Source organism: Triticum urartu, chromosome 3A (genome assembly GCF_056163025.1).
Source record: "Triticum urartu cultivar PI428250 chromosome 3A, HENAU_Tu73, whole genome shotgun sequence".
Taxonomy (NCBI): Eukaryota; Viridiplantae; Streptophyta; class Magnoliopsida; order Poales; family Poaceae; genus Triticum; species Triticum urartu.
In genome coordinates this window covers 253,944,218-253,955,621 of record NC_141875.1, presented here as the reverse complement: position 1 = coordinate 253,955,621, position 11,404 = coordinate 253,944,218, and the positions used below count along the sequence as shown (strand labels likewise).

The window sequence follows — 11,404 nt, the reverse complement described above, 5'->3', positions numbered from 1 at the left end:
CTAGCTTGCAGCAAGTAGCACTTTAAATAGATGCAAGCAAGTAGTAACCATGAAAAAGATGCTCCTGATTCTGTAGTATGTGTTGTATATTACACTTTTTTTTTGCTGCAGGTTCAATTAATTTTATGTGTCATATAGTGCTCCCGGTACTGCCTTCTTCTTATTTTTTTATGTTAATCTGATATAGATAGTTTGATAAGAAGAGTAGCTTTTTATATTGAGAGCTGAGTGGAAGCCGGACTAACCAGACAAAAATCATAGGCTGTAGTGCGCGACTAAGCCGAGCACCAACCAGCCCGCCACGGGCGCAGACGCGGAGCACCGCATCACCCAAAGAGGCAGGACACGGTAGACGACAATGAGGAACGACAACCGGAGAAAGCCGTGCCATTGTCCAGGTCGACGCCACACCAGAAACACGAAGGGACGGCGTTGATCGGAACGGCGAGGCGGCATGGCGAGGCGTGGCCAGGGATTAACACAAAAGAAAATGGTGAATCTACACTGGTGGAGAGTGCCGCGTGAGTGGGCGGCCGGCGGTTGGGAAAGGCGGCCGGCGGTGGCATTTACTAGGATAGTGAGATGAGGAATCGGAAGAGAGACAGTGCATGCAGTTCTGGTCTCACTAGAAAAAAGGTGTATTCTTTTTCCGAGAGCGTGCGTGTTGTGTAGGCCAAGTCCTTATGTTTGGGGCAAGCCCAAATAAAGTAAAAAACAATTACAAATGAAATATAATTTTCAAAATCAAACATGTTAGTCATCAAAAAATGAGTTAAAATTTACATTAAAAAAGAAATCGTGTTATTCTGAACAATAAAAAAAAGAGTGAAAGACATCTGTGCATCACTACTTTGTCATCAGATAAAAGTGTGAGATGAAAGTGCGGAGCTGCAGTACATCCTGATGAACGATGTTAGGGAGGTTTCTTCACATTCACACTTCATGGAGGGAAAAGGATACTCAGGGTTACCTTATTTCTGATGTTTGTTAAAATTGAATATGTGAAGTGTTCTGCAATGACACGTTGAGCAGGTTCTATTAATTTTATTGTCTGATGCAATGCACGGACACTTGTGCTAGTAATCTTTAAAAGGAGTATTGCTTGATTCGTGATTTCGCGTACCGCATAACCCAATAAAAGTGTAGCCGTGCCAGACCTTTTTATATCCAGGACTTGTGTGGCCGGTAACAGCACAAGCACATCCCAGGAGCCACGGAGAAGAAGCGAGGGAAGCAACACCCACACGGAACTCGCGGAAGCGAGCAGAAAATTATCGGTTTATCACCTATCGAGCTCCCGCGAGAGACGATGGGAAGCGCAGGAGCGCTGCTCTCCCACCCGCCACCGCAAGTCGGCAGCATCCTCCTCCGTCGCCACCACATCTCTCTTCCCCATCTCTCCTCATGCATGCCCGAGCCCCTCCACTGCCGCCGCCGGCACCTTCGCTGTTCCGCTGTTGAGGGGAGCAGCAGACAGGACACGAATTTGCCAGCGTCTCAAAGAGAAGAGTCTCCATCGAGCAGCCTCGGCGCCACCCTCCAAGATCCACTTCCAGGACGTGGTACGCCTCTAGCCTCTTCTTGTGCTTTCTTGGTATATTGTTGTGTTGAGATCTCAGAGGCATCTGAGCTTTACTACTCCCTCCGTTCCTAAATATAAATCTTTGTAGAGATTTTAATATAGACTACATATGGATGTATATAGACATATTTTATAGTGTAGATTCACTCATTTTGCTCCATATGTATATTGGAACCTCTAGAAAGACTTGTATTTAGTCCATATTGGAACCTCCATATGTAGTCCATTAGTTTAGTTGAACTCGCAAGTCAGGAGTATTAGTGGAACGATTGATTGGGCAATTGGAGGGTTTCAGAGGATCTGCACTTGAATGTCTACTAAATTTTCTGAGAAAGTTCTCGAACGATGCTATACGTACATAGCTTCTGTCCGATTTAGCCAATAAAATTCACCCTTTATTGAAAAAAGCTTTTTTCCGATTTCGGTCCGACGCTACAATCAAGCCATTCATGCCTCTGACCAAACTGCAGTACGCCGTTCGATTTCTTATTGTACTGAGTTCGGATCAGAGGTATTGTACTGTGGTAGTTTTGAAAATTTTGACTCAGAGAGAAATTGATTGTTAAATGTCAAGAATACGGCATTTATGGTATGTTTCAATTTTTACCTTCTTGTCACTACCGTGTCAACCTTTGGTAAATACAACAGCAACAAAGCCTTTGGTAAATGCAGCGCTAAAACAACGGAAATTATCACCCGTACTTTAGTTAAAAGTGACAGTGTTAAAAATGGTCTTACATTTTGGGACAGAGGGAGTAGTATATATGAAAGAGGATAGGCACAGGCTGAAATAAAGCTGTACACTAGAATTATTGATTGTTTGACTTTGAGGAACTATTAGTTCACTAGTGTTAACCCTTTTCAGCTGGATAAAAGAATATGATGCACTTTTATTGTTCTAGCATTACGAAACACAATCTTGATAGACAAGTACTCTAGAAAAATCCATCTCATAATGTGCCTTTTTTTTTAACTGGTCATAACTACATCTTATCTTATTAATTATTATGCCTTGGTGGAATTTATTTCTGGAATATGTTGACAGCTCAAATGTATCTTGTACAGTCGAAAATGGTTCTTTTGAAGGTGTCACACAGGAAGAAGATCAGAGTAGTCTATACAATTTTCTTTATCCAAGCAAAGAGCTACTTCCAGATGATAAGGAAATGAGTATATTTGATCATCTAGAGGAACTTCGTGCGAGGATATTTATATCAGTATTGGCTGTTGGAGCTTCAATAATTGGTTGTTTTGCTTTCTCCAAAGATATAATTAAGATTCTTGAAGCGCCTGTTAGTGTTCAGGGTGTCAGATTTTTGCAGCTCTCCCCTGGAGAATTTTTCTTTACAACATTGAAGGTGAACTGCTGTGCACTTAGTATTTTGTTGATATTATTCTTGTAGTTTTTTAGATAATTAATAATATTCTTGGCTTTGAAGGTGAACCTTTAAGGCCAAGTCACATTTCTTATTTTAATGTTCTAGTAATATTGCATTGTGAAGTTATTCATTGTATACATAGTGTACAGCTTGGGGCATCTGCTACAATACAACGATATGAACTGAGCAATCCAAATAGGTCTTACCGTCTTGTTTCCGATAAAGTTGCTTTTATTAAATTAAAATGTAGCATCCATCGGATACAAAGCATAATGTGTGACACCCGGCCTTTGCATGACTAGGATGCACACAACCAACGCTAAGAGTCTCACAAAGTAAAAGAAGACATAAAGACAAAAGTAAAGTCACATGAGATCGAAACTATGTTGTAAGAACGTCTAATCGAATAGATGGGGGTGGGTGAATAGGAGATTTTTAAGAAACTATTTGAAAAAACTATTTTTTCGAAGAACAATGAACTAAACAGAACTGAAATATAACTGACTGAAGAAAACTAGAGTACACAATCAAATAGAACTAGAACAAAGTCATCAGAGTAGATAGCATGCACAAGAACATAACAGAACATGTAAACAAGTCTAATGTAAAGACAGATACACTTCAGTACCAAAACTCTGAATATTAAACAGTGCGTAAGTAAACGGAGCGGAACAGATAAGTATTTAGTGAAAGACTTCTAGAAGAGGGAGGATTAAATTCTTCAGAAGATACAAATTATTTAAAGTAAACAACAACAACAACAACAACAACAACAACAACAACAACAACAACAACAAAGCCTTTAGCCCCAAACAAGTTGGGGTAGGCTAGAGCTGAAACACATAAGATCTCGCAACCAACTCTTGGTTCTGGCACATGGATAGCTAGCTTTCACTTGAGCACCTTTGTCCATGGCTAGTTCTTTGGTGATATATTCCAGTCATTTAGATCTCTCTTTACGGACTCCTAATATGTCAAGTTTGGTCTACCTTGACCTTTGATGACATTATCAGCACGCTTTAGCCGTCCGCTATGCACTGGAGCTTCTGGAGGCCTGTGCTAAATATGCCCAAACCATCTCAGAAGATGCTGGACAAGCTTCTCAACAATTGGTCCTACCCCAACTATAAAGTAAATAGAGATGAATAATATAGAACCAGTAGCTCGGTGAAGACAAGAATTTGTTGCCCCAGTTTGAGTTGCTATGACAAATACAAGAAGACCAATGTCTGGTTGGAAGGCTGAGATTTAACTTAGAAGACCAATGTCTTCACCCTATTCTCTTTGAGCTAAGATCATTTAGACCTCACCCAATCACTCATGGTATCTTCAAGATAGATCTCCTGGACTTTCACATACTTGTTCTTCGGCATTCCACAATCACTTGGATTTCAGAACCGACACCTATCCGTCTTGAAGATCACAGTCTTCAATAGTAACAAGTCTTCAACGAATTCGAACAGGTTCTTCAGTGATGCTCAATCACTTTGGCTATTAGGCATTGTTTTTTTCCTTGGGATTCACTCAAAGGCTTAGGGAGGATGGGTTGCTCAGACAACACTTGTCTAAATTTCACACGGAGCAGCCAACCAACTTATGGTGGAGGATGGGGGCTATTTATAACTGAGGCCGCAACTCGAGGGCCGATGTGATTGTTGGACAGAACGCACCCACAGCCGTGTTATCGCCAGCTGGCACAACAGTCAAAAATTTGAACTCTCAAATTTCTCATGATAAGGGAACCAAACAGCTGGTTTCCTAATTCCTCAGCGAGGACTTTGACTAAGATGTGCCAAAGAATATCATCTCGCACACCAAAGAAAACATCCTGCACTCAAAAATATTTCCGAAATCTTCAGTTGAAGAAATAGGTTGGGATTGAGCACACTTTGTAAGTATTGTCTTCCTAACACCTGGACCCCCTTGACCGTATGGTTTGCCCTGTGACTCAGAAAGGAATAAAAAGAACTAGTAAAGAGCTAGTCTTCACACTTCAGTTCCCCGGCTAATTCTTCTAAAGGGCGCACCGAAACCTTTAATGTTTCCTTCACATTTTTAGCGGTCACTATCATTGGTTAAACCAAATCTTCAGGGACTTTCACCTATGTATACTCACAAACACATTAGGACCTTAACCATTTTTGTCGTCAATACTCTAAAACCACAAAGGGGCACTGGATGCACTTACATATGCCTATGTCGGGGGTGGTGGAGGCCTATCCGGAGACTATGCTATCACACATGTTGGGGTAAAAACCTCCCTGGGTACTTGGGCATTTGCTCCAACTGTGTACAAACCTCCATGAACAGTGGTCGGTACTCCATTCGATGTAGCATAGACCACCTAGAAAGCAAGTGCCCCCTTTCGATACTCCATTCGGTGTAGCATATACAATGGGAGGAGATAACCTGCATGGGAGAAGAGTTTTTATCATTAAAACCATATAATTTCTACATAGCCAATGCGATCATAGTAAGGCAAACGCTCCCAACCTTATTAGTGTACAAAATTTTTGGGTATGCTGTCGAGCCAGTGACCGTTGTTGACAGATACAAATTTGGTGCTATTTGGATCACTGACCATGTAGAATGCGCGAACTTGCAGTGAAAGAAGAGGTGTTTGATTGTCTCGCAAGAGTAGAAAAACTACACTTCTTGCTTCCTTGCGAGTTGTGATGAGTGAGGTTGTCCTTAGCCAGCACAACACCTCTGCAAAGGTACCACATGAAAATCTTAACTTTTAGCGGTATCTTGGACTCCAGATTTGTTTATTATTGTCCACTGGAATCTCCGAGTGTGCTATGAGGGTGAAAGCACACGTTACATAGAGTCGACCATAGAGGACCCATGTTTTGTAACATTCCAGCGAAACTCATCCCGGCCTTGTGTCAGGATTATCGCATCCAACTAAGATAGTAGATGTTGCCATGACACGAGGCGGCGGGCGATCAAATCCTTCCCAAATGATACATCCAGAGTGGAGGAGCTCGGAACTTGTGCAAGAGTATCATTCTTATCGCGAGCAATGCGGTATGAAGCTAGATATTGTTCTCGAAGCGTGGCGTTTCCTAGCCACTTGTCCTCCCAGAATCAGATCTCTGAGCTGTCTTTTATTGCAAAGGTACCAAAGCGAAAAAGGTGTTCTTTTGCCGCCATCAGTCCTGCCCAAAAATGCAAACCCATAGGCTCCAGCATGCCTGAGACACGACCTTTGGGCCTAAGTACTTATTATGAAAGATGGTTGGCCAGACACCATCCTTGGTAAGAAGCTTGTACAACTATTTACTAAGGCATTTTTTTGACCTGGTGGTCCAGTATACCTAGGCCTCCCTGATCTTTTTGTCGACAAACCACACTCCATTCAGTTAGCCTATATTTTGTCTTTTGACTATCCCCCCGCTAAAAGAATCTGGATCTATAGTAATCCAACCTCCCCAGGACCCCTTTTTGAGAGTTGGAAAAATGGATCATTTTAGTAGAGCTCCCCTCCCCTGCCCCGCGTTGTCCCCCCGCGGGCTACTCGGGTGCCCTAACCCCGCCGTCGGCCCCAGCCTCCCTCCCTCCCCCCTCCCCGCCGGCCGGGCAAAGCCCACGTGGTGCCGCCGGCGGCGGGATTCCTCTTTCCCTCACCTGGAGCGGTGGTCGTGGGGGACCGCTTCTTCGGCCTGGCGGCGGATCTCGGTGACCGGCGCGGTGGACGGATGCGCGCTGGCGGGAGGTGGTGCGGGGCGGCACGGCGGTCTGGTGACGGCGCGTCGCGGCGGAGTGCGCATGCCGTCGGCGGCTTGGTGCTCCTCGCCGCGAGGGAGTTCGTGCCTGGCCAGATCCGAGCGGGCCGGAGGTGAGGATGGATGGTCGACGCTCAGTGGGTGGCCTGGTGGCGCGGCGGGCCTGGCGGGGCCTGGCAGCGGTGGGGTGGTCCGTTTCTGGTGGCGGTGGCGCTAGCTGAAGGCGGCGGCGAGTCCCACGAGTAGGCTGGTGGTGGCACTTCGATGGCTCGGCCAAGATGGAGTCTTGGCGAGCAGCGAGCGGCTGGTCAATCCTGCGCGGCGTGGCGAGCGGCGTTGCTCTTCTGCTGGTGTCGCATGGGTTCTTCCATGAAGAGGCAGGTCCGGTCAGACGCAAGGTTGTCCCTTGGTGGGTGACAACCGTCGCAGGCGTCCTGGACCTGGCCGGAGGTGCTGGTTGGCTGCGGGTCCTCGCACAGGTTGGGAGTTGGTGGTGTGGCTGTGGTTACCCTGTCGGGCGGGCGGTCGTCGGTCCTTGGCTTTGCAGCTACGTCGGCAAGTGCTGCGGTGGCGGCGGTGCGAGTTTTCTTGCATGGTGCCTTCAATTCCATGGAGATGTGGAGAGGGGCTACACGCAGATGAAAATCTTGCACGGCGTCTGCCGGGCCGGCGATGATGGCACCCGCGGATGTCATTCTCCTCCTTGGAGGCATCATCGAGTGTGTTCGCCTTTCCCCTCGCGCCCTTGGTATTGGTGGATGTCTCCGGCGAAAGCCTCGATTCGGCTCTTGGATCGGCACAATGGCGGCGTCCTCGACGTCGCTCCTCTATTGGGAGCATTGTGTTTGGAGACGCGCTGGCTCCTCGTTGCTCTCCTCCGGTGTTCGCCGCTGTCCTTGGTTGATCCTCCGTGGCGCAATGTACGCGTGCGTCGGCAAGTGAAGTTCTGCAGCAGTTGGTGGTCTCGGAGGTTTCAGCGTTAGTCGAGACGCGGTTCTGTGTATCCCCCGAGGATAGGCTCTTTTGCGTTGTAGCTCGCTTGGCGTGGTGTGTGTCCTTGGTCGTGTTGGGTGTGGTGTTTGCGCTGCACTCGTTGTTCGCATCGAGTGGTAGCTTTCTTGTAACTATTATTTTGCCTTCTTTAAAGCTATGGTACGCCTAGGCGTACTCTAGGAAAAAAAGGAGAGTTGGAAAAACGAGAGCATATAGAGAACCGTGTTTGTGACAACAAAATTGATCAAGACAAGTCATCCTCCACCAGAGACCAACTTGCCTTTCCAACTGCTTGATCATTTCTCTATGCGCTCTTCGACATGTTTTAGTGAGGCGTCAATAATGAATCGGAATTCCCAAGTATCTAATAGGGAATTGGCCTTGTGCACAACCGAACGGGTTGACGTTTGTGCAGCAGTCTCATTGACTTCTTCAGAACGGAATAATTTGCTTTTATGGAAATTGATTTTCAGACCTGACATATGCTCAAAAGCTGAAAGCAAAAGTTCCAGGTTTGTAGCCTTTCCGAGGTCAAGTTCCATTAAAGAATCGTGTCATCGGGGTATTGCAGAATTGAGAGGCCCCCATCCACAAGGTGTGGCACTACCCCTGCAATTTGGTCGTCCTGTTTGGCACGTTTGATCAAAATAGCCAACATTTCTGCAACAATGTTGAATACCATTGGACACAAAGGGTCGCCCTGACATAGTCCCTTTTTGTCTGGAAGTAATGGCGACATCATCATTGACTTTTATAGCCACACTACGTCTAGTGATGAAATTATCAACATATTAGCACACTATCACCAACAGTCTCTTGCATAGAATATGAGAATCTTCACTCGCATGATTGGGAAGCTAAATTTGAATTTCACTTCTGGGGGCACATTTTCACATATTTTACAATCAGAATGCGAAGATACAACAAACCAGATTGTCCTATGTGCCTGCACAAAAGCACTTGATAAATATCTCGGATTGACGGAGCTATTTGCACAGAAGTTTCTTGATCCTGAGTGTGGTAGGCACTAGTAGCAAGGTTTCTGAGAAGGAAAGGGATGTAAATCTTAAAAATGTGTAATATTTTCACATCAGTAAAATACACTGGTATATTTTTTTCAAATCAATTTATTAGTTGCTATGGTTTAGTGATTGATACTACACTCTCACAAATTTAATTCTAGAAACTACTGCATGATATTGCTAGCTAGTGATGCAAACTTACATAAGAACATGTGAGTAACTCAAATGTTAGTACATAGGGTTGTACATGTGACTGCAGCAATGGAATAAGTGTGCACTCTTCTATCCTTAAAAAAGGTGGCTAACTATGCAAGGCACAAACTACTACACATACCAGTCTATAAACTGCTCCAAAGACCGCTGGATTTCATATTGGTTATTAGTCTATATGAAAAACAGTAATATGTATGTTACTCCTTGTGTATCCGATTTTAATCAGCATGCACCCTTCTTCCATGGTTATATGTCAAAGCAAATTAAGTAATGATTTTCTTTATTATTTTTGATATTCTTCAGGTCTCTGGTTATTGTGGCCTCCTAATCGGAAGTCCTATAATTTTGTACGAGATCATAGCATTTGTTCTCCCTGGTTTAACCAAGGATGAGCGGAAATTCCTAGGGCCCATTGTTTTGGGTTCTTCAGTTCTGTTCTACCTTGGCATTTTATTCTCCTACACTGTTCTTGCTCCAGCAGCATTGAACTTCTTCGTGAATTATGCCGAAGGAGCGGTGGAATCGATATGGTCAATAGACCAGTACTTTGAGTTCGTACTTGTGCTTCTGTTCAGCACAGGATTATCTTTTCAGGTAAACATGGCCTCTATGCTTAGAACATGATATTAAGTTGGGTGTTGGAAAGTGTTCCTTTGCTTACAATTGTACCAAAATTAAACATTGGATCATGTAATGTTCTGTCTAAGTTTATGTACACGGATGTTCATGTGGCAGACATTGCTGAGAATCCACTTCATTGTAGGTTTGCTAGGTTGTTGCAAGGGCTTTAAAATGGTAGGTATCATTTATGAAGACACTGGATTTTGTAACCACAAATAGGTTGTGTTGGATTAAGTCTGTATGTTCCCCGCAAAAAAGAAGAAAGGATTAAGTCTGTATGTGTAGACAAAGTTATACCTGTCAAGAAAGTTCTCCACCGGATCTAATTTGTGATTTGTGTTTTTTACGTTCTTGTCATGAGTGATCATGTGGACCACTTCATGAACAACTAGAAAGTATATTGTTACTCCCTCCGTTCTAAAATACATGTCGTGGTTTTTACGTTCTTGTCATGAGTGATCATGTGGACCACTTCATGAACAACTAGAAAGTATATTGTTACTCCCTCCGTTCTAAAATACTTGTCGTGGTTTTTTCAAATTAATCATGTATGCTCCAGTCAGTAGCTGAATCTTGATAACTGGAATTGGCACTCGTGCATGTCTGAGTAAATCGTTATCTGATTATCCAAATGAGCTGGTGGTTTGCCTTTCCTTCCTTTGATAAGCAAATGGTACTATCATAGACCTGCACAGCAAATAGTACTACCATAACTTGCTATCCATGTGTCAGAACCATGAGTTGGTCGCGAAATCTTATGGTTTCATCTCTAGCCTACCCCAACTTGTTTGGGATTAAAGGCTTTGTTGTTATTGTTGTTGTTGTTAGAAATATAATGAATTTCCATGCTACTCTTTTCCAGGTCCCTGTGATCCAGCTGTTGCTGGGGCAAGTTGGACTGGTTTCCAGCGAACAAATGCTCTCAATCTGGAGGTATGTTGTTGTTGGTGCGGTGGTTGCTGCGGCTGTGCTTACGCCCTCGACTGATCCCTTGACTCAGATGCTTTTGGCGGGTCCACTGCTTGGTCTGTACTTGGGTGGTGCGTGGATGGTCAGGCTAACTGGGCGCTAACTGCAACAAGCGTTGTAGTGATTGGGTATTGTGTGTTAGTGTACTACTAGAAATCATAGCCGTGTTGATTGGTCCAAGTGGTCACCGTCCCCCACTGTAACATAGTCTTGTATAAAATTAACTCGGCTGCTTCTCATCTACGAGCACATTATTTGGCCCTCTTCTACGCGAGCCATGCGTCGGTACGTATAGACACCTCGGTATGTGACGCGTACGAGTTATACGTATACATACATAGCAGATCCGTCGGCCCATGAGACAACTGGCGCACGTTCCCCCTCCATCCTGGGCCTGGCCCATTTATTATTTTATTATTTTTTAAGCTTCAGAAAATTAGTGGGTGAGCAGTATCGAACACCCAACCTCTTGATTTATAACTACCTGCAGCAACCAACTAGGACAGCGCACCTGTTGTGCCTGCCTTCTTCTTTTATACTTCTTGTTGTGCATCTTATCTTTCTGTTTTTCTTTTTGCCTTTTTTTTCTTCGGTTTATTTTTCTTTATTTCTTCTTATTTTTCTATTTTCTATTTTTATTTTCTTATTCGTGAACATTTTGTAAATCCGTGAATTTATCTTTTAAATCTGTGATCTTTTTTCATATGAATGAATATTTTCAACATCGCAAACTTTAATAAATTTGATGGAAAAAAATCTTTAACCTTTTTTCAAGTCGATGAACCTTTTTGAATTTCACAAACTTTGATCAAATTCGTGAACTTTGTTTTGTAAAAATTGTGAACTTTTTTTTATTTTGCAAACTTTTTTTTTCCAAATTTGTGAACTTTTTTTCAA

General features: G+C 43.8%; 1 protein-coding gene across 2 annotated transcripts; it reads left to right on the top strand.

The window, feature by feature from the left end:
- The first annotated feature begins 1,173 nt into the window (after nucleotides 1-1,173).
- On the top strand, nucleotides 1,174-10,774 carry APG2 (Sec-independent periplasmic protein translocase). 2 transcript variants are annotated; one of them, XM_087546864.1, is made up of 4 exons: nucleotides 1,174-1,562; nucleotides 2,648-2,940; nucleotides 9,221-9,511; nucleotides 9,681-10,003. In XM_087546864.1, the coding sequence occupies exons 1-4, from the start codon at nucleotides 1,310-1,312 to the stop codon at nucleotides 9,687-9,689; spliced, it is 846 nt and encodes a 281-aa protein (XP_087402990.1). In that variant the 5' UTR covers nucleotides 1,174-1,309; the 3' UTR covers nucleotides 9,690-10,003. The 2 variants fall into 2 exon arrangements, with proteins under 2 accessions (XP_087402990.1, XP_087402989.1); XM_087546863.1 differs by lacking the exon at nucleotides 9,681-10,003 and adding an exon at nucleotides 10,401-10,774 and having other exon boundaries at nucleotides 1,176-1,562.
- Nucleotides 10,775-11,404: the final 630 nt, after the last annotated feature.

Excerpts from the sequence above, each read along its gene's own strand:
- APG2 (XM_087546863.1), top strand. The coding sequence starts at position 1,310 with ATGGGAAGCGCAGGAGCGCTGCTCTCCCACCCGCCACCGCAAGTCGGC. Across the intron at positions 1,563-2,647 it reads AGATCCACTTCCAGGACGTG|TCGAAAATGGTTCTTTTGAA; the intron begins GTACGCCTCTAG and ends TATCTTGTACAG. Across the intron at positions 9,512-10,400 it reads GCACAGGATTATCTTTTCAG|GTCCCTGTGATCCAGCTGTT; the intron begins GTAAACATGGCC and ends ACTCTTTTCCAG.